Raw genomic sequence first — 27,084 nt, forward strand, 5'->3', positions numbered from 1 at the left:
CCATTCATGTTCTGTCTCTCTCTGTCCCAAAAAATAAATAAATGTTGAAAAAAAATTAAAAAAAGAAGCTCACTGGTAAGTATATAATAACAGAGGTGCCTGGGTAGCTTAGCTGGTTAAGTGACTGACTCAATTTCAGCTCAAGTCGTGATGTCACAGTCATGAGATCAAGTCCCGTGGTAAGTTCTTTCTGGAAGTGAGGAGACTGCTTGAGATTCTCTCTCTGTCTCTCTCTGTCTCTCCCCCACTCTCTCTCTCTCAAAATAAATAAATAAACTTTTTAAAAAGTATATAATAACAATTCATGATAAGCGCTATGGAAGAAAACAAGGGGGCATCCTGCTTTGAAAGAGAAGGGAGACCTACTTTTGTCTGATGGGGGGTCAAGTCAGGCTTTCTGAGGAAAAGTCAGAGAAAGATGAGTATGAACGAACCAGGACAGGATTGATGGGGTGGGGACTCCAGTTAGGGAGAGGCTCCATGCCAGGCCTCAGGTGGGCAGAGCTGCCTCAACTTGAAGAAAGAAGAATAGAAAGCAGGCAGGGGTGGCTGGTAGAGGGGCTAGAGAGGGGGTGAGGACTGTGGAGAGCCAGAGGCATTAGAGACCAATCAGGATGGTAGGAAACAGTGAGAAATGATGAGGGCCTTCTACTTGACTTACAACCTGACTTCTAAGTCAACATACTCTCTGAGCCCCAGTGCTGGGCATCCCAGGGGAAGATGCTCAGCTTACAAGGATGAGGAGGTTGGGGTGAGTGATAAAGATGACAAAGGCACCCGGCAGCTTTCCCTCAGTGTCAGTGTCAGTATCAGCCGTTGGGAGTGGCAGGCAGCCAGAGCACAGGGACAGAGAATAATAGAAAGAGAAGGCTTGGGAGCCAGGCTGACCTGGCTTTGACTCCAAAGTCCCAGGCCTTGCACAACACCTGTCTACTCAATAAAATGAAGATGACAGTACTCGCTCTAAAGGTTGTAAAAAGGATTCCACGTGGATGGGTGAAATGAGCGAAAGGGGTCAAAAAGTACAAACTTCAGTTATAAAATAAGTAAATCATGGGCGTGTAATGTACAGCATGGTGACTACAGTTCATAATACTGCATTGCCTATTTGAAAGTTGCCGAGAGAGTAGATCTTAAAAGTTTTCATCCCAAGGGGGAAAAATGAATTGGTTTTGGTTACTGTATAGTGAGCCACGTCGACTAGACTTAGTGTGATCATTTCACAATGTACGCAAATATCTAATCATGAGGTTTTACATCTGAAATATAATGGTATATGTCAATTATACCCCCCCCCCCCCCCGGCAAAAAAAAAAGGAAGGAAGGAAGGCTCGCCTGTAAGTGCATGTGAACACCTGGCCTAGAGAGAGTGTTCGGTAGATGGTAGTTGCAGTTATTGTTGGGATGAAAGAAGTTCTCTGAACGTCGAGGAGGTAGAACCTACCAGGTGTCCAGACTCGTGAGGGGGTGGGAGCCTCCGAGAGCAGCGTTTCAGCCGGAGCGCTGGCGAGCGGGCGCTGACGTCACCGCGGAGAAAGGCGGGGGTTGGGTGCACTCGCCGTGCGAGCAGAGGGGCGGAGCAAGAGGAGGACGGAGCGGCGCGGGCAGCTCGGGGAAGAGGCTGGGGCCCGGCGGCGGGGAGGCGGCCGAGGCGCGGGGACGGCGCCGGGAGGCGGGAGCAGTCCCGCTGCAGCTGCGGCCGCGGAAGGAGGCGGTCTGGGCTCGGCTCCGCGGGCCCCCAGGCGCGGCCAGCGACGGATCCCTACCTACGCAGGTGAGCCCGCCCCGGCTGACCGCGGGCGACAGCGGGAGGGACTGCGAGGAGCGGGAAGGGTTGGGGGGGGGGGGGGGCGCTCCTCTGCCGCTTTACCGCCGGGGTCCTCAGGGGTGGGACATCTAGAGTCGCCCCTTCCAGCCCCTCCTCTCCTGGCTCGGGCTCCGGCCGACATCGGGCAAACGTACGACGTTTGGGGTTGTGCAGGTGGCCTCAGGGTGTAGATCGAGGTAGAGTCCTGCGGGCTGTTTCCGGCTTCCCTCCCCCGCCGCCAGAAAGTGCGGCGACCCCCTCCGCTGTCCGTCTGAGCTAGCACCCCTCCTCGTGCTGCTGCGGGCCTCCCCCCCACTGTCCAGCTGCCAGCACCCCTGCAACCCCAAGCACTGGGGAAGCAGAGGGACCCCAAACCAGCCCCGGGCACGGTGGCGGGAGCTGCACCTGGAAGGCAGCACGCTCCCGGGAGGTTTGCTCAGATGTGGACTGATGATTCACTGGGTTTGAGGGGACCCCCAAAGCTGAGATGTGGTGTCCTTGCTTCCGGATTTGAGGCAGGGGCCCAGTGCCTAAGCAAAGACTATCTAATTTGGCCTTAGGTCAGCAAAGGCTTCCTGAAGATCCTCAAGAAATAGAGTGCCCAGGGCCACTCTGACAGCTTGCCCTTTACTGCTGATCCGCCCGCGGTGCGCAGGGTCCTGAGCTGGGGTTTATGGACTCCTCCCTCGTCTTCCTTCCTCATCCTTGCAATAGCCCCTCAAGCCCCTTGCTGTATCCATCACCCCCACGTAACAGGTGAGAATGCTGAGGCACAGACACATTCAATCACTTGCCTCAAAGCACAAGGCTAGTGAGGAGTAGAGTCGGGATCTGAACTCAGGTCTCCGATTTCAAGACTTTTCACTGTAGGGTATCGTCATGCTTCCTCTATAATAACATTAGATATCTGAGGTGAAACGTGGTACAACTAACGGTCCCCTTGGCTCATATGCCTGGCATTTTAGTAGGAAACTGAAATGTGTATAATATTTACTTTGCAGGGAAATAGAATCCAGGGCTATTGAGTGTAGTGGCCATTGTTGGGGTGAGGAGTGGGGTGGGGTCCCCCTGGACTATGCCCAACATTGCCAAATCACTTTTCTGAGCCATGTGATACTGATAATTCATTCTCTCCTTTAGAAATTCCTACCCCTCTGTATCAACTATTCCTTCTCAGTCATTTTCTTGGCCTGTTTTGTTTTGTTTTGTTTTTCTTCTCTTGTTGGTATTCCCTTGGCCTCAAAGCTCACATCTTCCAATACTCTTTGTAGATCATTTTATTCATGTTTCTTGCTTTACCTATCGTCTTTACGATGGCACCTCCCAAATTCATCTTTTCAGCCTATGCCTAATCTGTAACTCCAGACCCAAATTATCAAATATTCTAATTCCTGCTGGCTAGTTCCAATGTATGCACCCACAGGCACCCATATCCAGCATTTCCAAACTCAGATTTATCATCTCTGTCCTTCCACATGGTCTTCTTGGTTCAGGTCTTTTCAGTTCCTTGGCTGGACAATATATTACCTTCCAAACTGGTCTTCCTGCCTCTGGAGCCCACCCACCCCTTGAAAGCTCAAAAATCTTAGCCTTTGGTGTCTTCAGAACTGACTGGAGAGAATAGACCTTTCTTTCTCCTTCCTTAGTACCCTGTACGTACCTGTAACGGAGCCCTTTGCCTATTGTGTAACTGCTGACTTGTCTTTCTTCCCCTTTAGACCCGGGGCTTCCTCAGCACTGATTTGTCTTATCCATCTTTGTATTCCCTGGTCTGGCACATAGTAGGCCCTCCAGAAATATCTGTCGTACCTAGTGACCTTGTAATGAATTGAAACTTTTTTTAGGACACAATTTTTAAGTAGTAGCACTGTGCATAGTGCCATTTCACTACACTCTAATCTGTCACTAGGTGAGTTAATTTGTGTGCGTTGGTGGGGAAGAAGCATTAGAATGTGAGTTTCGCAGGTGGCTGGAGATGAAAACTAATGATAAAACGAAAAGAAGTTTTCCAAATTGGTGAGTTGATACTAAGGGTGTTTTTAAGGTTGATTTAAACATTCAGCCACGGCATAGTGACTCCCTTCTACTTTCCTTAGACTTCGCGTCAACGAATAAGCTGAGTACGCTCAACTAGAAGAGAAGCAGAGACAAAGTCATCATGGCTTCGGTGTCTACTCATGGAAATCAAGATAAAGGCCCCCATTTGCCACCACCAAGCAAGCAGGTATATTTTTAATTTGGACGTCTGCCAACTGAAGAGGAACATCATCCAGAACCTTCCTTAGACCTCATCCTTGGCCAGTCATCTTACTTTTTGCAGTCTGGCACTTTGTTGGATGGGCGCAGAGACAATGGAGTGGGGAAGGAAACTATTTTTCTAGCTTCCTTGAAAGGAGCCTTTTCAGTTTTTACTTATAAAATCCTTCCTTTATTCTTCCCTGTTTAGAATCTAGCCTGACTCTTACGTAGGCTGTCAAGGACTGAAGAGGTTTCCTTTAGCAGAGCAAAAGCCTTAACTGAATCTAACAGAATGATACATCATGCCAGCTTTTACATTTTTGTTACCAGGGCTAATCATACTAATCTATGCTGCTGACAGGTGTTCCTTAACCACTAAATTAGCGATCAGATTGACAACCCTGGTGTTAACACGGGCACAATATTTCAAATTGTTCAGAAGGAATAGTATATGTTTCGGGGACACGTAAATGAAGCAAAGAGAAAGTATTGTGATGGGAAAATGGAGTTCCTGTTCTCCAGCATCAACTTTCCCAGCTAAAATGAGTTTATGAAGGGGGGGTGATGTTTAAGGAGCAAAGTTTAGGAGAGGTTAACAGACAAATGACACGCAGTCACAAGGAAAAGAATTTAGACACCCGAGTTGCCTCTGTGAAATAGAGAACCATGAAACATTTATGGCTCTACAGGAAAGGGTCACCAGAACTCCTCTGTGGAGACTGTGCGGGAGCACCAGTCTTGACTGCAGGACTCACAGCAAGTGTGGTAGTCAGGGTCCCTGAGTCTGGATGCATATATATGTGTGTGTTTGGGACAAAGGAGGGAGGGAGATGTGCCCCACCCCTGCTGCACCCAGAGGCAGAACCAAGAGGAGGTATTTACACTGCGATAAGGAGTGCTTGCTGAGGAACTAAGGTAAGTGGAGGGTGAGAAGAGCTCCCTCTCTCACCCCGTGACTCACTTACCCTGACCACTGTCAGCCGGGCGCTGTGCTGTGGGGAGTTACAGAGAAAGAAGACAGAGGTCGCCTGCTTGAGTGGTTTATAGAACTCTGAAGGCATAGGGGCCGTGAGGTCTTCCCACCTGTCATCATGCATGTAAAGTGCTTGGCACAGTGCCTGGCCCGTGGAAAAGTACTCAAGAAACGGTGGCTGTCATCCACATTGTTATCTACTACAAAGAGTCCAAAAATGAATATTGGCAAAATCAGCAAGGCAAAACTCAAAGAACTGCACCTCAAGAAAAACATGAAAAATCCAAGAGGTAAACGGCAGAGGTCCTACATAAATAATTCACAAACAAGGAGATACAAGTGTGACTAATATAGTAAGGAGCAAATTAAATAAAATTTGTTTTTAAAAAATGAATGAAGGGCACCTGGGTGGCTCAGTTAGTTAAGCCTCCGACTTCGGCTCAGGTCATGATCTCACAGTTCGTGAGTTCAATCAAGCCCCACATCGGGCTCTGTGCTGACAGCTCAGAGCCTGGAGCCTGCTTCGGATTCTGTGTCTCCCTCTCTCTCTGCCTACCCTCCGCTCACACTCTGTCTCTTTCTCTGTCTCTCAAAAATAAACATTAAAAAAATTTTTTTAAAAAACGAATGAACCACCCAGAGGATGGAAAAAATTATTTTCAAATGCATATTTGGCAAGGGTCTATTATCCACAATATACAAAGAGCTTTTACAGCTCAACATCAAAGAGAAAAACAGTCCAATTAGAAAAATGGGCGAAGGACTTAAATAGGTATTTCTCCAAGGAATATATGTGAATGACCAACAAGCAAATGACTAGATGACCAATGTCATTGGTCATTAGGGAAATGCAAATCAAAACCACAATGAGGTACCGTTCACAATCACTAGCATGACCATAATTTAAAACAGAAACAACTTAGCTTATTTAGCTTAAATTAATGAAATAATTCATATTGAGAATTTTAACGTGCTAATTTGAAAAGAACAAACATAAGAGAAAATGAGAAGTGTTGGCAAGGATGTGGAAAGGTGGGGACTCTCATACTTTGTTGGTGGGAAAACAGTTTGGCAGCTTCTCAGTAAGTTAAACATAGAATTACCGTATGGGTCAGAAGAATTGAAAACAGGTGTTCAAACAGTTCGTAGCAGCTCTATTCACAACAGCCGAAAGGTAGAAATGACCCAAATATCTATCAGTAGATGACTGGAGAAACAAAGTGTGGTATATCCATGCAATGGGATGTTATTGAGCCACAAAACGGAATGAATTAATTGACACGTGCTAGAAAACATCATGCAAAGGGAGAAAAGAGAGCCACAAAAAGAAACATACTGTATGACACCACTTACATAAAACTACCCCAAACGGGCAAATCTGTGCAGCCAGAAAGCAGATTAGTGATCGCCAGGGAGCCAAGGGTTGGAGGGAGCGGGAAATGAGGAGAGGCTCCTTAATGAGTATGGAATTTCCTTTGGGGGTGATGAAAAAGTTCTGGAACTAGACAGTGGTTGTGGCTGCCCAACATTGTGGATGGACTCAGTTCCGTAGATTGTCTACTTTAAAATGGTTGAAATGGTAAGTATTATGTGTGTGTTAACCACAATCAAAAAGCATTGAACTACCATATAACAAAAGAGCACAGCCCAGGTTCAGTTGAGGGATTGCCCCAACATTCGAGGAGAAGGGCGTTGTGGCTGAAGAATATGTAGATTCTCAAACACATTAGTTATCAGAGAAGTGCAGATGAGAATAAAATATTAACATTTATACCTATTGGACTGTCAACATTTAGAAAACTGGATAATGCCAAATATTCCAAGCTTTGGTTCTTTAACCTGCTTAGAGTCCAGCTTCACTGGCCCCTAGGTGGAGTCTGTAGGCATAGAGGAATGTTCAAGACTGCTGGTGTGGGTAAGTACGATGCAGCCATTAGGGAGAGAACTCTAGCGAGACTTTGTCAAATCGGGAATACACATGCCCTGTATTTTACTTCTAGGGGTATATCTGAGAAATATTCTCACAGGGGACTGTAAGGAGACATGCCCTGGTGAGGAAACATCCTCCAGGAAGCATCCTGGAGAATTAGCCAGCAGTTGGAACAGTGAACTAGATATGTAAGCAACATGGATGGATCTTAAAAGCATAGAGCTGAGTTGAAAACATTTTAAGGGGCGCTTGGGTGGCTCAGTCGGTTAAGCTTCCAACTTTGGCTCAGGTCACGATCCACGGTTCATGGGTTCGAGCCCCGCATCGGGCTCTGTGCTGACAGCTCAGAGCCTGGAGCCTGCTTCAGATTCTGTGTCTCCCTCTCTCTCTCTCTGCCCCTCCCCTGCACACCCTCTGTCTCTCTCAAAAATAAATAATAAACATTAAAAATATTTTTTAACATTTAAAGTACAATTAAATATACAAAACTTCCATTTGCATAAAAAAAGATGCATGCATCCATAACAGTGAACATTTTGCAGCAATGCATACCAACAAATGATCGGCATTAAGCCCCCAGAATGGCAGCGATAGAGAATATGAGAATAGAGAATGGAAGTAAGAGTGAGTGAGTAATATATACCCACAAAAGGGGAAGGGTGGTATATGATGGGAGTTAGTCCAGATTATAGCATATCAACACAATAAAAAGATCTAGTAAAAGTGATCATTTAAACCATGTTGGTTATCCCATCAGAAATTACGTGCAGACCACTTGTGAATGTGTAAAAAAGAAACCTGTTAAGATAGAGTATGATGACTAAAAGTCGTTTGTTGGCGAGTTCTTAGCCTAAAAATGCATACAGAAGTATAAACAGATGAATTGGAATGCAGATCTATAAATAGCTAACTTGTAGTACACTGCCCTGAATGGGATCCCAGAGATGGAAACATTGTGCTTTGGGGGAAATCTCTTCTTCACCCAGGAGGCAACTGGGTCTCAAGGACACCAGGCAGGCAAAGGGAGTGAGGAGCATTGCAGGCAGGATGAGCTGCATGGACGGAAGCTGGGGGTAAGAAAGAAAATGTGGCCTCGACAGTGATTCATTGTGACCAGATATCTGCTCCATACTCGCGAGTCCATGAGTCACTCTGCTTCTGCAGCTGGGATGCTTTCCTTGCCTAAACCCACCCAGCGTTCCCACTTGGAAGGCACTGGCTGAGACTGGTCATTACTCTGCTGGCAGCCACACAGGACACACGCTGTGTGACCTGAGTGAAGAGACCTCCCTGCCCTCCTCTAGAGAAAACAGCAGATGCTTTTCTAATGATTTCAGTCAACTCACCACATAACTTTCCTTGCAGAGTCTATTATTTTGTCCAAAATCAAAACTGCACATCCACAGAGGAGAGATTTCAAAGATTATCCGAGAGTGTCAAGAAGAAAGCTTCTGGAAGAGAGGTAATTGAACCCCTCTTAATCTTTGCTAACACCATATTTGCTGCAATAAACTGCCCAAATATCACAGTAGAATTATGGTAATGAGTCCCTTTTGAGCAGAGACTGCATAATTCCCTGAAGAACTTTAAATATCAGTGGCTATTTCCATTCTAAATCCATATTGAAGCCCTTTTAAGTGCAGAGGTCATACCTGATGTAGGAACACCTTCCCTCACTTAGCAAGAAGTGATACACACTTTCCTCTGTGTGACCAAAGACGTGTGCCAAGAGTGTTATTTAGAATTTCTGGAAAGATTTGACCCTCCTACATTTCACTAAACTTTCATTGAGTTTGGAAACAATATCAGGTTCATTGCTTCATCCCAGAGCCAAGCACAGCACTACACATATAGAAATTGCCTATTAAATATTTGTGGAATAAGAATAAATAAATAAACATTAAAATTTTTGTGATATGAGTAAAAAGTGGCAACATTCCGTTAATAATAATTCTCTTACAATGTCTCTGAAATAACCTTTTCTGCTGATTCACTTCCTCTTGCTGGGCCTGTCTTATATAAGGCGAGGGTGTGAATTCATGCTGCGCATTAAGGTCTCTTCCAATTTAAAAAATTCATGATTTGTCATTTGAAAATGTCATAATAGAGCCCATAGATTTAGTCCCAGTGTTTTGCAGCATTGGGATAATTTATACTTTGAAATACACATTTTTTTCATTTCTCAAATCATTCAATATCAATTGTTTTGGAATTGGAAGCAATACTTTAGAACTTGATATTATATTTTATGATTCTTGATTGTGCTCCTAGAAATTCACAGGTTTGTTTTTGGTTTTTTGGGTTTTTTTTGCAACCTATGAATAAGTAATTTAAGTAAGCACTAGTAGATTAACATTTCAGTATGACCCATTTGTCTCCCATCAGGTAGATATGAGTGGAAACATTGGTTGCTATTTGATTTTTCTCTTGCTAGGAGGAGCTGGATGTTGATCAGTGGTCTTTGCTCTTGGAAGAAGTGTTGCGTTTTGATAGAACTAGATACTGCCTTTGCCAGACTAACTTGCCTGTTTTAAAAATCATAGCTCAGCACCGCCCATGTTTAACATGAATGTGATAATCTCATAATCTTCAGAAAATAGACATATCCAAATTGTGACATATCCAAAATATCCTCTGAGACAAAAGCTGGGAACGGTCCTAGATAGGTATGCCAGAGTTTAGTGTATTGTTTTTTAACTTTTCTGTAGGATTGAAATTTTCAAAAGACAGCTAAAGGTGACTCCCAGATTCAACGGCTAAGTGTGCACTCTCACTAAGATACCTTTGTCGTCTGTGGTGCTCAGCATCTGGTGCGTGGTGGGCGGTCCCTAAAGGCGGGTGTCAGAGCTGGAGTGGCACGGGGCTAGGTTTTGTCATGGTAATGCTGTGCCTCCCGGCTGAGTGACTGGGACAGATCTCAAGAAAATTCTTCATGCGGTGCTTAATAAATACTTGTTGAATAAGTAAAATAACAAATGACTAACACCTCGTTGCCAAGGTAGATAAGAGAAGAAAACACAGGTTAATTTCCCCTGACTTCTGGGTGAGGTGCCAAGTTTTAAACTAGCGATATTGAATGGCATCTTTCTTTTGCAGCTCTGCCTTTTTCTCTTGTGAGCATGCTCGCCACCCAAGGACTAGTCCACCACGGTAAGATTCAGAATCAGTTATTGTTCGACTTGAGAGCCCAGGTTTCAGTGATGCTCCTGGCAGCTTTTTGGCACTTGGCATTTGTTTTTTGGTGGAAGATTTATGTATGCAGGTTTTTGCTTATTTTCAGCCTAAGCACCCCCTCTCCCGAAGATGTCCTAATCTCCAGAAGGAGTGGCTATATTAAGTTGCGTGGCAAAGGGAAATTAAAGTTGCAGAGAAATTAAAGTTGCAGCTGTTCATCAGCTGACCTTAAAATAGATTATTGGGGCGCCTGGGTGGCTCAGTCCGTTAAGCATCCGACTTCGGCTCAGGTCATGATCTTGCGGTTTGTTGGTTTGAGCCCCGTGTCAGACTCTGTGCTGACAGCTCAGACCTGGAGCCTGCTTCAGATTCTGGGTCTCCCTCTCTCTCTCTCTCAAAAATAAATAAACATTAAAAAAAATTTTTTTAAGTAGATTTTTCTGGATTATCTAGATGGGCCCAGTGTAATCAAAGGGTCATTAAAAATGCAAGGGTGGATGAGAAGATGGAACCAGGGGGATGGCAGCACCAGAAAGGCTCAGTTCCACACTGTTGGCTATGAAGACGGAGGAGGGGCCCAGGAGTCTGGGATGTGGCTGGCCTCTGGAAGCTGGAAATGAGAGAAACTCTAGAACTTCCAGAAAGGAATGCGGCCCTACTACTATCTTGATTTTAGCCCAGTGCTGTGGTCTGAATATTTGTGTCACCCCAAATTCACTTGTTGAACTCCTAAGGCCCAGTGTGATGGTATTAGGAAGGGGGCCTTGGGCAGGGGTGGAGCCATCATGAAGGGATTAGTGCCCTTGTAAAAGAGATCCCACAGAGCTCCCCAGCCCCTTTCATCACATAATGATGCAACAGGAAGTCTGCAACCCCGAAGAGGGCCCTCACCCAACCATGCTGGCACCTGATCTTGGACTTCAGCCTCCAGAACTGTGAGAAATAAATTTCTTTTGTTGCTAAGCCACCCAGTCTGCCATATTTTGGTGTAGCTGCCCAAATGGTCTGTCACCCAGTGAGACCCATTTTGAGCCTCTGAGCTCCAGAACTATAAGGTAACAAATTTGTGTTGCTTTAAACCACTGAGTTTGTGGTGAGTTGTTACAGCAGCCACAGGATACTGAGGCAGCGGCTTTCTCTGTGCCAGAGTCCCTGTGTCTCCCAGGGTCTCCAGGTATGGTTAGACAGATTGTTTCCCGCCCAGCTGTGCTCCAAGGAGGTAAGTCACACTGAAATCCACCCGAACTCTGTCCATCACGCCATTCCTCATGGCAAGAGGCTGCATGCAAGAGGCTACATCTGCCTAAGGAAGGGACCCTGCCTAATCTGAGCAACAGATCAAGAGAACTAGCAGCCGCCCAGCACCTCCCCACATAACCTCTTCCTGCCTCTTAGAGGTTTCCACTTTTCCTGTCTGTTCTCCCTTTCACGCTCTCTTCTTTCTTCTCTCTCCATCTCACCAGAGCCTCCATAGACATTGCTTGGTCCCCAGATAACAAGAAGGTTCCTGGCCTTGTTGAAGACCACTATACTAAACACTGCTGATTACCAGGATTTTTTTTTTTTTTTAAAGTAGGCTCCATGCCCAGCACAGAGTGCAATGCGGGCTTGAACTCATAAGCCTGAGATCAAGACCTGAGCTGAGATCAAGTGGGACGCTTAACTGACTGAGCCACTCAGGTGCCCCAATTACCAGGATTTTTAAAAGACTATTTGTACCCAGCAAACATGAGGGAAAATGTTCTAGTTCCTTTTGGGGTGTCAGAGACCACATATGTCACATTTCCAGGAGAATCCCATTTCACTCAATATTATTCTTGTCTTTAAAGGTGATTTGTTAAATATAATTTCATTTTTATAACTTCAAGGTAGCCTTTTTATAGAAATATATTCATCAATCAGTAACAAGGCTTCATCAGACCACTTCTGACAACAAAAAAATATGGCCATGACATCTATAGGGGTTATGTTTTATAAATATTAAACTGCTTAAAATCTACAGTTTTCTGCATGTGTACAGATATACCTTTCCAGGTTTGTATATTAATTTTCCATGGCTGCTATAATAAATTACCACAAATATGGTGGCTTAAAACAATACAAATTGCTTATCTCGGGGTTTCAGAGGTCAAAAGTCCAAAATGGGTCTCACTGGGCTGAAATCAAAGTGTTGGCAATGCTGCATTCCTTGGGGGGGGGGGGGGGTAAGGGGGGTTTGGGGCTTCCTTTCCCTTTCCAGCTTCTAGAGACCACCCACATTCTCTGGCTCATGGCTCCTTCCTCTGTCTGTGAAGCCAGCAACACTGAGGCGAGATCTTCTCATACTGCCATGATATGTCTCTGAATCTCTCTTCCATATTCAAGATGATTACATCTTTTTTTTTTAATGTTTTTAATGTTTATTTCATTTTTGAGAGAGCATAAGCGGGGGAGGGGCAGGGAAAGAGGGAGACACAGAATCTGAAGCAGGCCCCAGGCTCTGAGCTGTCAGCACAGAACCCAATGCGGGGCTCGAACTCACAAACCACGAGATCATGACCTGAGCCAAAGTCAGCACTTAACTGACTGAGCCACCCAGGTGGCCCTCAAGATGATTGCATCTTGATTAGATTGGGTCCACCCAGATAATCCAGGATAATCTTCCTATTTTAAAATTACTCGATTAGCAACCTTAATCCCATTTTCTTCATAGTTTCCAGGGATTGGGATGTGGACATCTTTAGGAGACCATTACTCTGCCTTCCATAGGTTTTATTGTTTTCATCTTAAAATTATGATACATATACTGTGAATCTCTAAACTGAGACTTCGTGTTGAGTTACTTAAAAAGGGGAGGGGACTATGCCTAATTGCTTGGAACTAGATTGTTAGCCCCCTCTTTGCGTTGATACCATTTTTTTTTAATTTTATTTTTTAAGTAATCTCTACACCCCATGTGGGGGTTGAACGTAGAACGCCAAGATCTAGAGTTGCATTCTCTGCGGATTGTGTCAGCCAGGTGCCCCCCTTAATATATTTAAATTAGTCTTAAATGGTCTGTTTCATGTTCTTTTTCTGTACATTAAAGCTACTAATACTTTGCTACTTGCTAAAAATGATTGAGAGTTAAGTTCAATTAAGAATTGACTTATAACTTTTAAAAAATCATCTCTTTAAGAATCTGTGTATATCAAGATTTCCTTTAAAGGTTTATTTACATTTTATAAATTTAAATAAGATATAAAATGTAATAATAATGTATTTATATATTACTTCTTAGGTTATTTAGCATCTAATCCAAGATTTGGATCATTGCCCAAAGTTGCACGTAAGTTATAGAAGTTAAAAAAACAAACCCTAAAGATTCATTTTTTTCTTTTTAAAAACAAGATGTTTATAGCAACTGGAGATATGAATGTCAGGCTAACAAACTGCCTGCGTTGACTCTCTGAAAAATCAGTCTGTTTTTTTGTCGCTTTGAAGTTCTTAGTTCATTCAACACTTTCTGATATAAGACTGAGTAGTAGGGACTCCACCTTAGGCCTCGTTAAAGCCTGGACTCAGAGGCATGGGCACAACATACAAGAAGAGACCAAGCAGATGATCTGGATGATAGAGCCATTAGGGCCTGTCATTCTCTTCTTTTGGCTAGTTAGCCGGTTTTTTTCTAAATATTTTCTTTTTTTTTTTTTTAATTTTTTAATGCTTATTTATTTTTGAGAGAGAGAAACAGAGCATGAGTGGGGGAGGAGCAGAGAGAGAGGGAGACACAGAATCCGAAGCGGGCTCCAGGCTCTGGGCTGTCAAACTCACAAACCGCGAGATCATGACTGAGCCACCCAGGCATCCCCAGGATATTTTCTATAATGGACCTACCAAATGAATAATTTTTAAAAATCAGAGACTTTCTGGTAATACATTTCCCACAAACTTGGGGTTTCATCTTCTTCCACTCATACACAGACCCGTTATGGACAAAGAGGACGCGTTCCAATTCAGGGTCTGAAACCTCATTCCCAGCAAGAAGAGCAGGTTGGACATTTCTCCCTTAGGAGATTCCCTCTGCCTCGTGAGCTCTCTTCCCTGCAGGCAAGATGGAGTGCCGCTGCCCCTACTGTAACCCATCAAGAGAATTAAGGGCCTTTGCCCCAGGATTTGGAATCCACCTACAGCCACCTACCGCCCAAAGCCCACCCCTCCCTGCCCTGGGACCTCAGGCATTTGTTTGCCACCTGGGCCTCCCACTGGCTGCCTGCCTCAGAGACAGCACCTTTGCTGGCTCTATCCTGGCCCTTCCACCACCAGCTCAAAACTGAGGAGCTCAGAAAGCCTCCATTTCCCAATCCTGCTCTTTAATAGGGAGACTCATTGTCAGAGGTTTTGTTCGTTGATTTATCACAGTACTTTTCATGTAAGAATTACTACTGTTAATGTAGAAAGTTCTAGAAGATAATTAATAGAGGCGATGCTGAGCTTTTCAATTATCTTTCCTCACCTGCTTTTACAGTTGCGGGTATCTTGGGATTTGCCCTTGGAAAGGCATCATACATACGAGTGTGCCAGAGTAAATTCCATTCTGTCGAAGATCAGCTCCGTGGGGCTGGTTTTGGTCCAGGGCATAACAGGTTTGTAACTGTTTAAAAATTTTTATTAAGTTCTTAAATTTTAATTCCAGAGTAATTAATGCACAGTGTTCTATTAGTTTCAGGGGTACAATACAGTGATTCAACAGCTCCATGTATTAGCCAGTGCTCATCATGTCAAGTGTATTCTTAATCCCCTTCACCTGCTTCCCCCAGCCCCCCCACCCAGCTCCCCCCTGGTAACCATCGACTGTTCTCTATAGTTAAGAGTCTGTTTTTTAATTTGTCTCTCTCTCTCTCTCTCTCTCTCTCTCTTAATTTGTTCCCCTTTGCTCACTTGTTTTGTTTCTAAAATTCCACATATGAATGAAATCATATGGCATTTGTCTTTCTTATTTCACTTAGCATAATACTCTCTAGATCTATCCATGTCATTGCAACAGGTTTGTAATCTTTTTGGGTGAGGGACTGTTTTTATTTATTCATTTATTTATTATTTTATTGGAGAAAATAAAAGAGAGAGAGTAAGCACGCATGCGCACAAGCAGTGGAGAGGGGCAGAGAGAGAGAAAGAGAATCTCAAGCAGGCTCCATGCTTAGCATGGAACCCAATGCAGGGCTTGATCCCACGACTGTGGGGCTCAAACTCAACAACCATGAGATCATGACCTGAGCCAAAGTCAAGAGTCAGATGTTCAACCGACTGAGCCACCCAGACACCCCTTTGACTGAGGGATTGTAATGAAGATAATTATAAAAAGTTAAATAAGGCCTTTTCACCACTTACAATATTAGACAATTTTTAACATATCTCTCTGTTGAAAAAAACCTCTTTAACTCTCAATTTTTTGAGCTGTTGCTATTCAATAATAATTACCTGTTTCATTTGCTCAACATTGAGCACTTACTGTGTTCGAGACATCGTGCAGGTCTCTAACGAATACCTTCATCAGCAGACATGGCCTCTACCATCACGGGGTCACACCGGATTTGAACAGGTTTCTTTACAGCGGGACTTCTCAGAACCCTTCTAGGTTGGCGTGTATTGCGATTCTCATTCGAGGTGTCAGCCACGGGACTCTGGAGTTAAGGACATTACCCCGGTGGTTAGAGTACCCAGGTGAAAACCAGTTCTACCGCTTACAAAGCTGTGTAACCTTGGACAAGTGTCTTACCCTCTCTGATTTTCAGTTTCCTCCTCTGTAGAAAGTGGTGATCAGAATTGTTTTCGTGGCATGTTACAAGGAATAGGAGTGATTATTTATGACAGTGAGGGCCCAGTAAATAGTACTTATTTCTATGATAGTATTGATAGGTTTGGTGTTAGGAACCCATTTCTTTCAAGACCTTGACTTGTCACAGTGGGTTCTATTTGAAAGGCAGCATGAAACCTGTGAAAACATCAGACGTGAAGATCATTATTGACCTTTGTGGGGGGGATGAGATTCTGGGGGGTGGTCTCAAACCAAGAGACAACTCCTGTTTTTCCTTTAAATATTAGAACTTGTGAGGGGCACCTGGGTGGCTCAGTCAGTTAAGCATCCAACTCTCTTTTGGCTCAGGTCATGATCCCAGGGTCATAGGATCGAGCCCCATGTCAGGCTCCGTGCTGAGCATGGAACCTGCTTAAGATTCTCCCTCTCTGCCCCACTTTTGCACGCACACTCTCTCTCTCTCAAAATAAATTAAAAAAAAAAAATTAGGCTAGTGAACTTCCACATAGAAGACGCCTCTCAGTCACGCTGTGTTAAGACTAGATAGACCAACCAGTGACAAAGCACAGACTTCTGCTTTTGCTTCCATTCTAGGCACTGCCTGCTTACCTGTGAGGAGTGCAAAATCAAGCACGGATTACACGAGAAGGGAAGCTCTCAGCCTTCAGCTTCTTAAACTTGTCTCTATGGCTTTGGAAGTTCCTTAAACCTCTCTCTGAATTTGTACACATTTAGAATTTCAAGTGTACTTTAAAATAACATATGTATAGTGGAACAGAAACATTGTGCTTCTCTCTTTTTGACATGCTTTCTGGGGAAGATTCTCAATTGAAGCGAGCAGTATATGTTTGTCTGCGATTTGAGAACTTGTCGGGGGCATTCACACACCAAAAAAGAAATTACAGTGCATTCCTTAACTTGCTTACAGCTGAGTAAAAGTGCTTCAAGCCTTCGCTGATTTGGGCTATCCATTCTTTCACTCTGCTTTTGTCCAGGGTTTTAAGATCGCGGATACAGGAGGGGAGTGAATATTCAGGAACTTGGGAAGCCATGCCCCAAAGAAAACCAATGTGTCTAGAGGTAGAAACACGGGACTAGAAAACCAATGTGTCTAGAGGTAGAAACACGGGACTGTGTCTTCTAGGTTTGAGAAGTGCTTTCTAAAATATAGGAACCAAGATGTTTAAGTTGATAAAAAATATTTCCCTTGAAAGAGTCAGAATTTGAATCCACTGCCCTTTCAGTGACATAGATGACTTTGTGCCTCATTGGTGTGGTGAAGTTTTGGAAGAACCCATCATCTTTAGGTTACTTGTTTAGCATGCTCATGGTCAGCACTAAAGAACTGGGTTCTTAAACTTGACTTTCCAAACTGCCCCTCCTTCTCCCAAGGAACAATTTGTTTATGGGAAGGATCACTTGAAGAATTAATTCACGGAATGATAAACTTTTGGGGCTATAAGAAGCTCAGAAGCAGCCAATCCAACCCCAGGAGTTGGATTCCTATTCTCCTACCAGGTTCTCTGCATGAAAAAAACCAACCAACCAACCAGCCAGCTAACCTCTTCCACTGGAGACCTTGCATTTTATGGCGAGTTGTCTGAGACCTTCATAAACATTTAATTTGCATCTTCGCATTTTCTCAGGAAAATGCTTTATGTACGTGTCGCCATTTATTTACTGGTTTGTGTGTGTGTGCGTGCACGCTTGTGTGTACGTGTACCTGTTTGTATTAATACATCTTGAAACCATGTATAAAAAGGACAATCTCATCAGAAGTTAATAATTGATCTGAAATATCTCATTTTAAATATCAAAAATATTTGGGAGATTTTCTTTTTACATGAACCTTAAGTGTTTGACATGGAGGGTTTTGTTTTTTTTTTTTAAGTTCATTTATTTTTGAGAGAGAGACAGAGTACAAGTGTTGGGAGGGGCAGAGAGAGTGAGAGAGACAGAGAATCTGTTAGCACAGAGGCTGACGTGGGACTTGATCTCACGAAGCTTGAGATCATGACCTGAGCTGAAATCAACACTTGGACGCTTACCACCCAGGCGTACCTGAAATGGTGTGGTTTTGACTTCATCTCCTTCATAGTACATATCCTGGTCTTTCAGTTGATAAAGTTCTATTTCTGTAAATCAGAAGCCAACAATCCTAGCTTCGTGGATGCAGTTGAACTCCTGACTCTGGCAACGAACTAGTGGGGACTCTGTTATCTGGGTGATTGCCAACAATTCAGAATTAGGCACATTTATTTCCTACAAGCCAGAAAATGATTTCCCAGGGATCAGAACATCTTCAGATTGCCAAGCACAGCAAGTCAGTGTTGAAATCAGTCTTGGGGTACTGGGAAAAGATGAATCTATTATTGTTGAAAAGGCCCATTGTTTTTATAGCTGACGTCTTTATATTTTCTCCTGAGTCAAATTGGATTTATTGTTTGGGCTCTCTGCTTTTCCTAAGCAGGTAAGTTATTCATTGAAACAGTTCATCACAGTGATCTTTCCTTTCACGGGGTGAAAGGAAATCAATAAAGAAAAAACTGGAAGGTCATCCAAGAAATCTCAAATATTTTGCTGCTTTCTCTATTGCGTATATTAGGAAGCATGTATCGTGGGGAGAATGTTTCTTGCAGGAAGATGCGTCAAAAGAGTAGCATTTGTCTTGCAGCATTTAGAGATTACCAACACTCGTCACCAAGCTGGTCATAAGCTTATGAGAGCATTGCCTTCATGATAAAAACAGACAAAAAAGAGGTACTATATATAATGCTTACATATGTTAAAAATTCTCACTTAAGGGACTCAATCAGTTAAGCATCTGACTTTGGCTCAGGTAATGACCTCACGGTTCATGAGTTTGAGCCCTGCATCTGCTCTCTGCTGTCAGTGCTGAGCCCACCTTGGATCTTCTCTCTCTCTCACTGTCACTCTCTGCCCCTCACCTGTTCATGTGAGCGTGTGCATGCACATGCACACTCTCTCTCTCTCTCTCAAAAATAAACATTAAAAAAATATGTCTCACTTAAGCAAAGATATTCTCTTCCCTTGCTGTCAGAATAAATGACTTATCTATTGTCTGTTAATGTCATGAAAGTAATAAGTTATCTTGAATGACTTGATTAAGCAATGAAAAGGTCATACAGATCATTTTCTTGATGTTCAACTAATGCAATCTGGTAATCAACAAAACTTTTCCATGTTAGAGCTCAACTATAGAATTTGATTTCATAGACATTTGAGGTTTGAACAGGGGCACCTGCGTGACTCAGTGGGTTGAGCGCCTGACTCTTGATTTCAGCTCAGATCATGATCTCATGGTCATGAGATCGAGCCCTGCATCAAGATTCTCTGTCCCTCTCCCTCAACCCCTTCCCTGCTCTCTCTCTCTCTCTCTCTCTCTCACTCTCTCAAAAGACAAAACAAAAGTTTGCAGAGATTTCAGTGATTAACCCAGAGGCAGCAAAGTCCAGGACCAGATAATCTAGTGAAGCTGAACTAGTGTAGTGGCATGTTAAAACCAGTCTTCTTCCACAACACACACAAATATGTGGGCCCACTGTTGCCAGATCTTCCAGCTTTTCAAAACAAATAACACAGGTTTTTATGTGAGGATTCTGGTTTTTATATGTTCATTCTTTCATATATTCAATTACTGAGCACCCGGTCTGTGCCTAGGCACAATCCTAGATCCTGGAAATGTAACAGTGAACACAACTGACAGAATTCTATGTCTTTCTGGAGTTGGTATTCTTTTTTTTTTAATTTTTTGGGGTGCCTGGGTGGCTCAGCCGGTTGAGCATCCGACTTCAGCTCAGGTCATGATCTCATGATCTGTGAGTTCGAGCCCCGCATCGGGCTCTGTGCTGATGGCTCAGAGCCTGGAGCTTGCTTCGAATTCTGTGTCCCTCTCTCGCTCTGCTCCTCCCCTGCTCATGCTCTGTCTCTCTCTCAAGAATAAATAAAACATTAAAAAATTTTTTAAAAAATCTTTATTCTTGAGAGACAGAGAGAGAGAGACAGAGTGAGAGTAGGGGAGGGGCAGAGAGAAAGGAACCCAGAGAATCTGAAGCAGGTTCCAGGCTCTGGGCTGTCAGCACAGAGCCTGATGCACGGCTCGAACTCACAAAACGTGAGTTCATGACCTGAGTCGAAGTCAGACGCTTAAACCGACTGAGCCACCCAGGTGCCCCAGGAGTTTCTATTATTGCTAGTTTGCGGCGTGAAATCCAGTCCAACCACCCACCGCTGTGAGAATCCCCTCCACTCTCTGGGCAGGTGAGATTCCAGGACGCACATATGTACTTCTTGGGGAAGGACACCTGCTGATCTACGGTGCTACGCTTTACACCGCCCAGCTGTGCAAAAGTGTTCGGAAAGGTCTTATGGGAGCCCAGGTTCGCCTCCCTCCCCCCTAGACTGGAAGCTCTTCCAGGATGAGAAGTATGTCTTCTTTTACTGATGTCTGAGTCTCCAGCCCCAACCCGAGTTCTTGGTCAGATATAAGGACTTCGTTTATGTTTGTCAGCCTACACCTGTAATTTCTCTGTGGCTACAAAATAGGATTCTTATTCTTCTTTCCCAGAGTGGCCTTTAAATACTGGAACACATGTTCCTCTCAGTTTCTTCAACCACTGGAGTGGGTTTCCAGCCCTGTCACATCCTGGTCTTGGGACACCTTTGGTACCTGTTGTCCTTTCTTACACCAAGACCCCAGACATGGATTGACCGGTTCAGAAAAGACCGGAATCATGGAGCTTTTCATTTCAGGCACGTGCACTGACAAGAGTGACCCTGCATGACGCTCTGTGCTCATATCCAGGCTCCGCCGCTGACTGAGTCAGCTCTGTGCCTCCATTTCTCATCTGTAAAATGGAAACATTTTAGACTGTCCTGACAGGTTGTTCATGAGGATTAAACGAGCTACTACTTATTATTTTTTTCAAGTACTCTCTATGCCCAATGTGGGGCTCGAACTCACGACCCCAAGATCAAGAGTGGCATCCTCTAACCACCGAACCAGGCACATACCCCTTAAATGAGTTAATACTTACAAAATGCTTCCAATAAATAATGCATGGCTCAGAATAACCACCAAGGGATGTTAGCTATTACTACGACTACCACGACTTTTAATTGGAGTCCAAAAGTACGTGTCACACTTTTTTGGCCTGTGCTAAGCTTTTCACATGACCTACCTTTAAGTCAAGTCTCCCCATTTTATGCTTAGGCAGCTGGTCATTCTGAACTCCAGTCTAACGCATGATATCTTTAGTTCTTTTTGATTTCATGATGCTATTATCCATCCTTTTGAGTTTCAAATTTGTAATTCAACAGGTGAGTGTTGTGTCAGCTGCCCTGGAAAATATTCAGTTAACCCCTTTGGTTTCTTAATGTATAGTGTCCCTGTAAGTGCTCAATCTTTATTGGCTGAATGATCGTCTTGAAGAATGTATTACAACCTTGAAGAGTAGTTTGGTTTATTAGAGAGAAGAGACATCTCTAGATATGGTGGGACAGGAATGAGGCTAGGAAGGGGAGGTGACAAAAGGGGAAGGGTGGGAGGGAGGAATTAATAACGGTGGGGAAACAAATATCAAAAAGGAACTTCCCTTAATACCTCCCTGGTTTTGAAAATCAGGGCTGTTACCACAGGCCTGATTATTTGGAAGCCCAGAAGTGGCTTCCTTCATTAATTCGACAATAATTTTTCAGTACCTACAATATGCAAGGCAATGTGCCAGAAGAAAGGGGGGTATTTTCATACACAAGAAGTAGAGAAAAGATATGTAAATAAACAGCTGTAATACAATGTGGGGTAGTGTCTGTATGAGACAAATGAAAGGCCCACTGGAATTCGGGGCAGCAATAGTTACCTTTGCTGCCCTCGTAGATTGTATTACCAGCCTAATTCTTCACCTCTCCTTACATCCTTGCCTTCGGACATGGAATTTTGCATTTCTTCCCACTGTGAGTGGGGCACAGTACCTAGCTCTTGACCTTAGGTTTTGTCCACATGACTTGCTTTAGGCAGAATGTGGGGCAGAAATGAAGGTGTGCCAGTTCCAGACTTAAGCCTTACAAGCCCTGTGTGTTTCTATTTGCGTCTTTTTTTTTTTTTAATTTTTTTTAATGTTTATTTTTGACAGAGAGACAGCGCATGAGCAGGGGAGGGGCAGAGAGAGTGTGAGACACAGAATCTGAACAGGCTCCAGGCTCCGAGCCGTCAGCACACAGCCTGACGCAGGGCTCGAACTCACGGACTGTGAGATCGTGACCTGAGCCGAAGTTGGACGCTCAACCGACTGAGCCACCCAGGTACCCCTCTACTTGTGTCTCTGTCTTAAGGACAGGCCCAACACTAGATGCAGAGGCACAAGCCTGCACACTGATCTCCAGCTCCACAATTGCCAAAGACCCAGTCGTTATAATAACCCCCTTACTCTGTATCAGAGCAATTCGGCTTTTCTATCAAACTCTAATACAGAAACTTGGTAGCTGTAAGTGGGGTGCTGCCATAACACAAACCTAAAACGCGACATTGGTCTGGGGGACAAGAGGCAGATCATGTACTGACAGGACTTTGGGGACATGGTTAGTGAAAACTAAAAAGCCTGGATGAGGCTCTCAAGGTGACTGTCAAGGATCACAGGAGAGGGAAACGTTATTGGAAGCTGGAAGAGATTTTGAGTATGAGTCACACAGAGTTTAGCAAAACTCTTACCCGTGGTGACGCAGAAAATTGAAAATGTACCTAAAACTTGATCTAGCTGAGACTTCCGGGCCATGTTGAGGGTGACACTTGGCTTCTTCTAGCTGTCTAAAATGAGAGGAGATGTAATTAATATAAAGAACAATTTATTCCAGGGGCGCCTGGGTGGTTCAGTCGGTTAAGTGTCCAACTTGGGCTCAGGTCATGATCTCGTAGTTCGTGAGTTTGAGCCATGCTTTGGGCTCCGTACTGACAACTCGGAGCCTGGAGCCTGCTTTGGATTCTGTGTCTCCCCCTCTCTCGCCCTCTTTATAAACATTAAAAATAATAAAGAATATATTCCACTTCCAAATGGGATTTGTAGAAAATATAAAGGTTCATTAAGTCTCTTAAGCCTACAAGTTTCTCATACTGAGAAATGGCTTCCAGGCAAAGACCAAATCCAGAGTGGGACAAAAGGTTTTGTTCAACAACACACGACAGTGCTTCATAGGACATTTCAGACACACAAATGGCCCTTTAGGAGTCTTACAGGCGTAACCTGTAGACCCTGTCCAAGGTTTCTAATTGCAGGGAGCCGCCCAGCATAGAAAAAGGAGTCTCCAACAGACTTATGGATGGCTTTTGTGTAATGGAATGGATCGTAAATGGATACTTCAGAACTGCAGATTTAAAGAACTGTTATCAGTTTGGACAGGGATAGTAGAGGTCTTGGAATGCTGGATTACTCTGCTGCCAATGGGAACTACATTCCAGGGAAAGGCAGGACTGAGAGCTACGGTGAACCCCTGGGTGGGAACGCCTAAGCTCTAACAAAGAACTGGCATCGTGAGCCTGCTGGACTTGTGGGAATCGCCATGGACAAGTGACTGGCATTGAGCCTCTCACTTCCCCCTTCTGAGCAGGTGTGGTGACGTGATACCCAACAGCTATTTGGGATGAACAGGGCAGGTGGCTTCTCTTCAGTTCACAGGTCTGAAGCCTGAGAAAGGGTACTTCAGACACTCACCTTAGTGCCTCTTCCGCAACTGGACCTGATGAGATGCGCTCCCAGACTCTGAGCTGTTATAATGGATGTGAATTGGAGGTCCTGGGAAAATAGTTAATTTTGCATGAGAGGGATGTCAATTGCTGTGGCCAAAGGGTGAAGAGTTGCAACACCTTCCACCCCACTGTTCTTTTAAAAATGTGACTAAGTGGGAGTCTTATGTTCCTGCCCTTTGATAGGAAGGCTTGTGAAGAAATGATGCTACAGGACTGAGGCCAAACCAGAAATAAAAGGCAAGGCGGCTGCTGACATTCTTGCTGCACCATTCACATCAGAGCTTTAAGAGGTCACAGTCTGTCCCGAAAACACCATGTTGTGAGACGTCCACAAACCCACCCACGGGATGTGACCAGGTCCTGAACCCAGACGAAAGGAGAGATGCCATGCGGCATCTGAGAGACACAGCCAAATCACTTCGCTGAAACCTTCCTGAATTCTGGACTCACAGAGAAAATGGAGATAATAAGTGACATTTTAAAGCCACTGAGTTTGGGGACTTACAATAGCTAATTGAACATTCTGTTTCTGGTAGAACTGCAATGAGAAAGCAGAATTTAGAGGAGACCGTAATTTCATTTTCCATTCACCTGAACCAGAAACAAATATTAAGTCAATAATGAAGTATACCAATTTTCATTCCTGTGGAGTTTGCAAATATTTCAAACACAGCCACTACTCTAAGGCGTTCTGCTCTTTACCGTCATGAGTCACAGTCACTGTATCGTTATTATTCAGAAATAGATGATTTTATTTCCTATCCCCATGAAACACCACTTACTTTAAGAGATTACAAACAATAACACCATGAAATCAATGAAGATGCATGTTCCTTTATATTTTATTTACCATACACATTAATAAGTAAATACAGCAAACACCGGAGAAAGGCTTTTTAATAATTTTTTGAATGTAAAGCTTAACACTTAAAATTATGCTTGCTCCCCCCCGCCACCCACCCCAAATCCACATGCAGCTATCATTTATTTTCATATATGCTGATCCTAGAGAATTACAGACTCTTTACAGTTTTAGAAGAGTATCCTTATCCTGTAACTTAAAACAATTTCACAAACTGCATGTGATCATGGTATAACACCATCATTCATTCATATAGTTCCTCAAGGTGAATATAGCCATACAACATTCACATTAAAATCTGTGTTTTAAACATCATTTTAATAAGCCAAACCACAAGAACCCAGGTTCTAGTTTTAAATGTGTTTATGAAGACTGCTGCTGAGCTCAAAGCATGCAGATATTCATGACCACCTAGATGAGGCTGGATATTGAAAACTCCTTCAGTAGGTCCAATGATGCAATTTTTCACTCATCCCAAGTATCTCCATATTTGTTTACTTTGACTAGGAAAAAAGCACAAATAATTGATGATTCCAAACCGTAATAAGTAAGAGATACTATTTAAGTTTGCTATTATACTAAAAAGTGCTTCTCATTTTGAATAAATGCACATGACAGAAAGGGGCTAGCCAGACTTTTGCAAATTGGAAGTTCAGACACAAATAATGGTGCACTCTATCAAGAACTTGACATAAATATTTGATTCTCGTAACAACCTTATAAAGTAAACACAGCCCCCATTTTAAGGGTGAGAAAACAGATTAGTAACTTGCCCAAGGTACAAGCCTAATAAAGCAAATAGAATTGAAATCAGAACACAAGTCTGTTTAGGTCCAAAGCATGCGTGCCTTTACAAGTTTGCCATACTAAGTGTGGTATATATTATAGCACACACCAAAAAGTTACCAGGAAATAAAATATAGTAACAAACATTTGAATTTTGTTTTCCACAAAAAATATAGTAATAGAAATGATCAAGTCTTCAGGTTGTGGTTAATTCATTCTTTTCTCCCATGAGCTGTAATACTATACAAGAAGGAAAGTTTCCACAGTCCTACATCTTACATGAAATTACATTTTGAAACAAGCTCCTCTGTCTTCTCTCTCTTACTTTTAGCCTCTGTTCTATGTAGGGTTCATCGATGGATTACAGCTGTTCTAGTATTCATAACAATGTAAAGGAGACGTTGTCAAAGTATGGACTAGGGACCCTTTCCCCAAGATTCTTTTGGGGAGTCTGTTTAAAACTATTTCATTATTATAAGAAGATATTATAGGGTTTTCCCCCCTCATATTTTGACTTTTTCCCTAACCTTCATATCCTCATGAGTATAAGGTAGTCTTCTAGAAGCTATATATAATGTGGTGCTACCACTGCCCTGACAACTGATTGATAATAAGCTTCTGTTTCTGAAATTTCTCAGTCTTAATTTCTGATTTAGGTGAATGTCAACAAACATATTTTAGGTGACATTTTCTGACCAGTGATGTCTCAGTCAATGTCAAATTTTCTGTCTAGACTCTAAAACAGAACATTCTAAAAAAAAAATCACCCAAACTATTTCAAAACTGTTTTCTTTTAAATTCTGTATACAAAGCATACAAACACACACACACACAGCTTTCTTTTTACAAAGAAAAAAATTATTTCATATTAGTGTCATGTGACAGAACTTCACGACCATTCAGTCAAAACCACAAATGTCAGAATCCAGCAAATGCCAAAGATCTATTTTGTTAACCTTTATTACTAAGGCCCAACCACAACACTTCATATCTGAAACATCAGGGCATGGTACTACGTTGTGCAGAAAAAGAATACAGAAATGAGAGAAATGCTACTGCCTGCCCTCGTGGAGCTTACAGTCTAAATCCTCAAATTAATTAGTGAACAAGTACCAATAAGTCTTTACATATTACAAAGTAATGGCCACTTGAATGCATAATGTTTATGCTAAAGCTTCTTTAATGATAAACATCAACAAGTATTTATTACAAATATATTTGAAAGCTGGGTTTTTTTTTACACTAATACCATGACAGTAATATTATCCAACATTGTTAGGAAAACAAAATTCTAAATGAAGCAACTGCTACTGATTAGAAATAAAATTGGTTCTAAGGGGCGCCTGGGTGGCTCAGTCTGTTAAACATCCAACTTTGGCTCAGGTCATGATCTCACAGCTCGTGAGTTTGAGCCCCGCGTCGGGCTATGTGCTGACAGCTCAGAGCCTGGAGCTTGCTTCGGATTCTGTGTCTCCCTCTCTCTCTGCCCCTTCCCCACTCATGCTCTCTCTCTCAAAAATAATAAACAATTTAAAAAATTTTTAAAAATTGGTTCTAAAAGAACAATCATAATAAAAAATACAAAAGATTTTTATGTATTTTTGCGTTCTTTGTGGTGTATGACTCTCAAGAAGGTACCAGGGACTTCCTTCCTTCCTTCCCTTTTTTACAGTAGTAAATAGAAAACCTTGAAACAACTGACATACCCTCTAAAATTCCTCAAGAAAGACATCGTGAAACTCTAACACTGAAACAGGTACAAACCCCAATTCAAAATGC

At 43.1% G+C, this 27,084-nt stretch overlaps 2 protein-coding genes across 9 annotated transcripts in view; one reads left to right on the forward strand and one right to left on the reverse strand.

Moving 5' to 3' along the window:
* The first annotated feature begins 1,589 nt into the window (after positions 1-1,589).
* On the forward strand, positions 1,590-16,856 carry OCIAD2 (OCIA domain containing 2). 4 transcript variants are annotated; one of them, XM_047856253.1, is made up of 9 exons: positions 1,590-1,774; positions 2,368-2,563; positions 3,717-3,823; positions 3,904-4,031; positions 8,314-8,410; positions 10,045-10,098; positions 13,382-13,429; positions 14,609-14,726; positions 16,493-16,856. In XM_047856253.1, exons 4-9 carry the CDS (start codon positions 3,966-3,968, stop codon positions 16,572-16,574), a joined length of 465 nt encoding a protein of 154 aa, XP_047712209.1. In that variant the 5' UTR covers positions 1,590-1,774; positions 2,368-2,563; positions 3,717-3,823; positions 3,904-3,965; the 3' UTR covers positions 16,575-16,856. The 4 variants fall into 4 exon arrangements, with proteins under 4 accessions (XP_047712209.1, XP_047712208.1, XP_047712210.1 ...); XM_047856252.1 differs by lacking the exon at positions 3,717-3,823; XM_047856254.1 differs by lacking the exons at positions 2,368-2,563; positions 3,717-3,823 and adding an exon at positions 7,935-8,021.
* The window catches only part of OCIAD1 (OCIA domain containing 1), a 50,482-nt gene continuing 25,641 nt past the window's right edge, over positions 2,244-27,084 (reverse strand). For 4 of the 5 annotated variants that reach the window (XM_047856249.1, XM_047856244.1, XM_047856246.1 and 1 more), the window contains one exon: positions 24,392-25,022. In XM_047856249.1, the coding sequence (XP_047712205.1) occupies positions 24,985-25,022 (38 nt within the window). In that variant the 3' untranslated portion in view covers positions 24,392-24,984. Of the gene's footprint in view, positions 2,255-9,722; positions 9,731-24,391; positions 25,023-27,084 lie in introns of those variants that run through there. The other variant, XR_007151587.1, reaches the window with a different exon arrangement.

Source organism: Prionailurus viverrinus, chromosome B1, assembly GCF_022837055.1.
Source record: "Prionailurus viverrinus isolate Anna chromosome B1, UM_Priviv_1.0, whole genome shotgun sequence".
Taxonomy (NCBI): domain Eukaryota; kingdom Metazoa; phylum Chordata; class Mammalia; order Carnivora; family Felidae; genus Prionailurus; species Prionailurus viverrinus.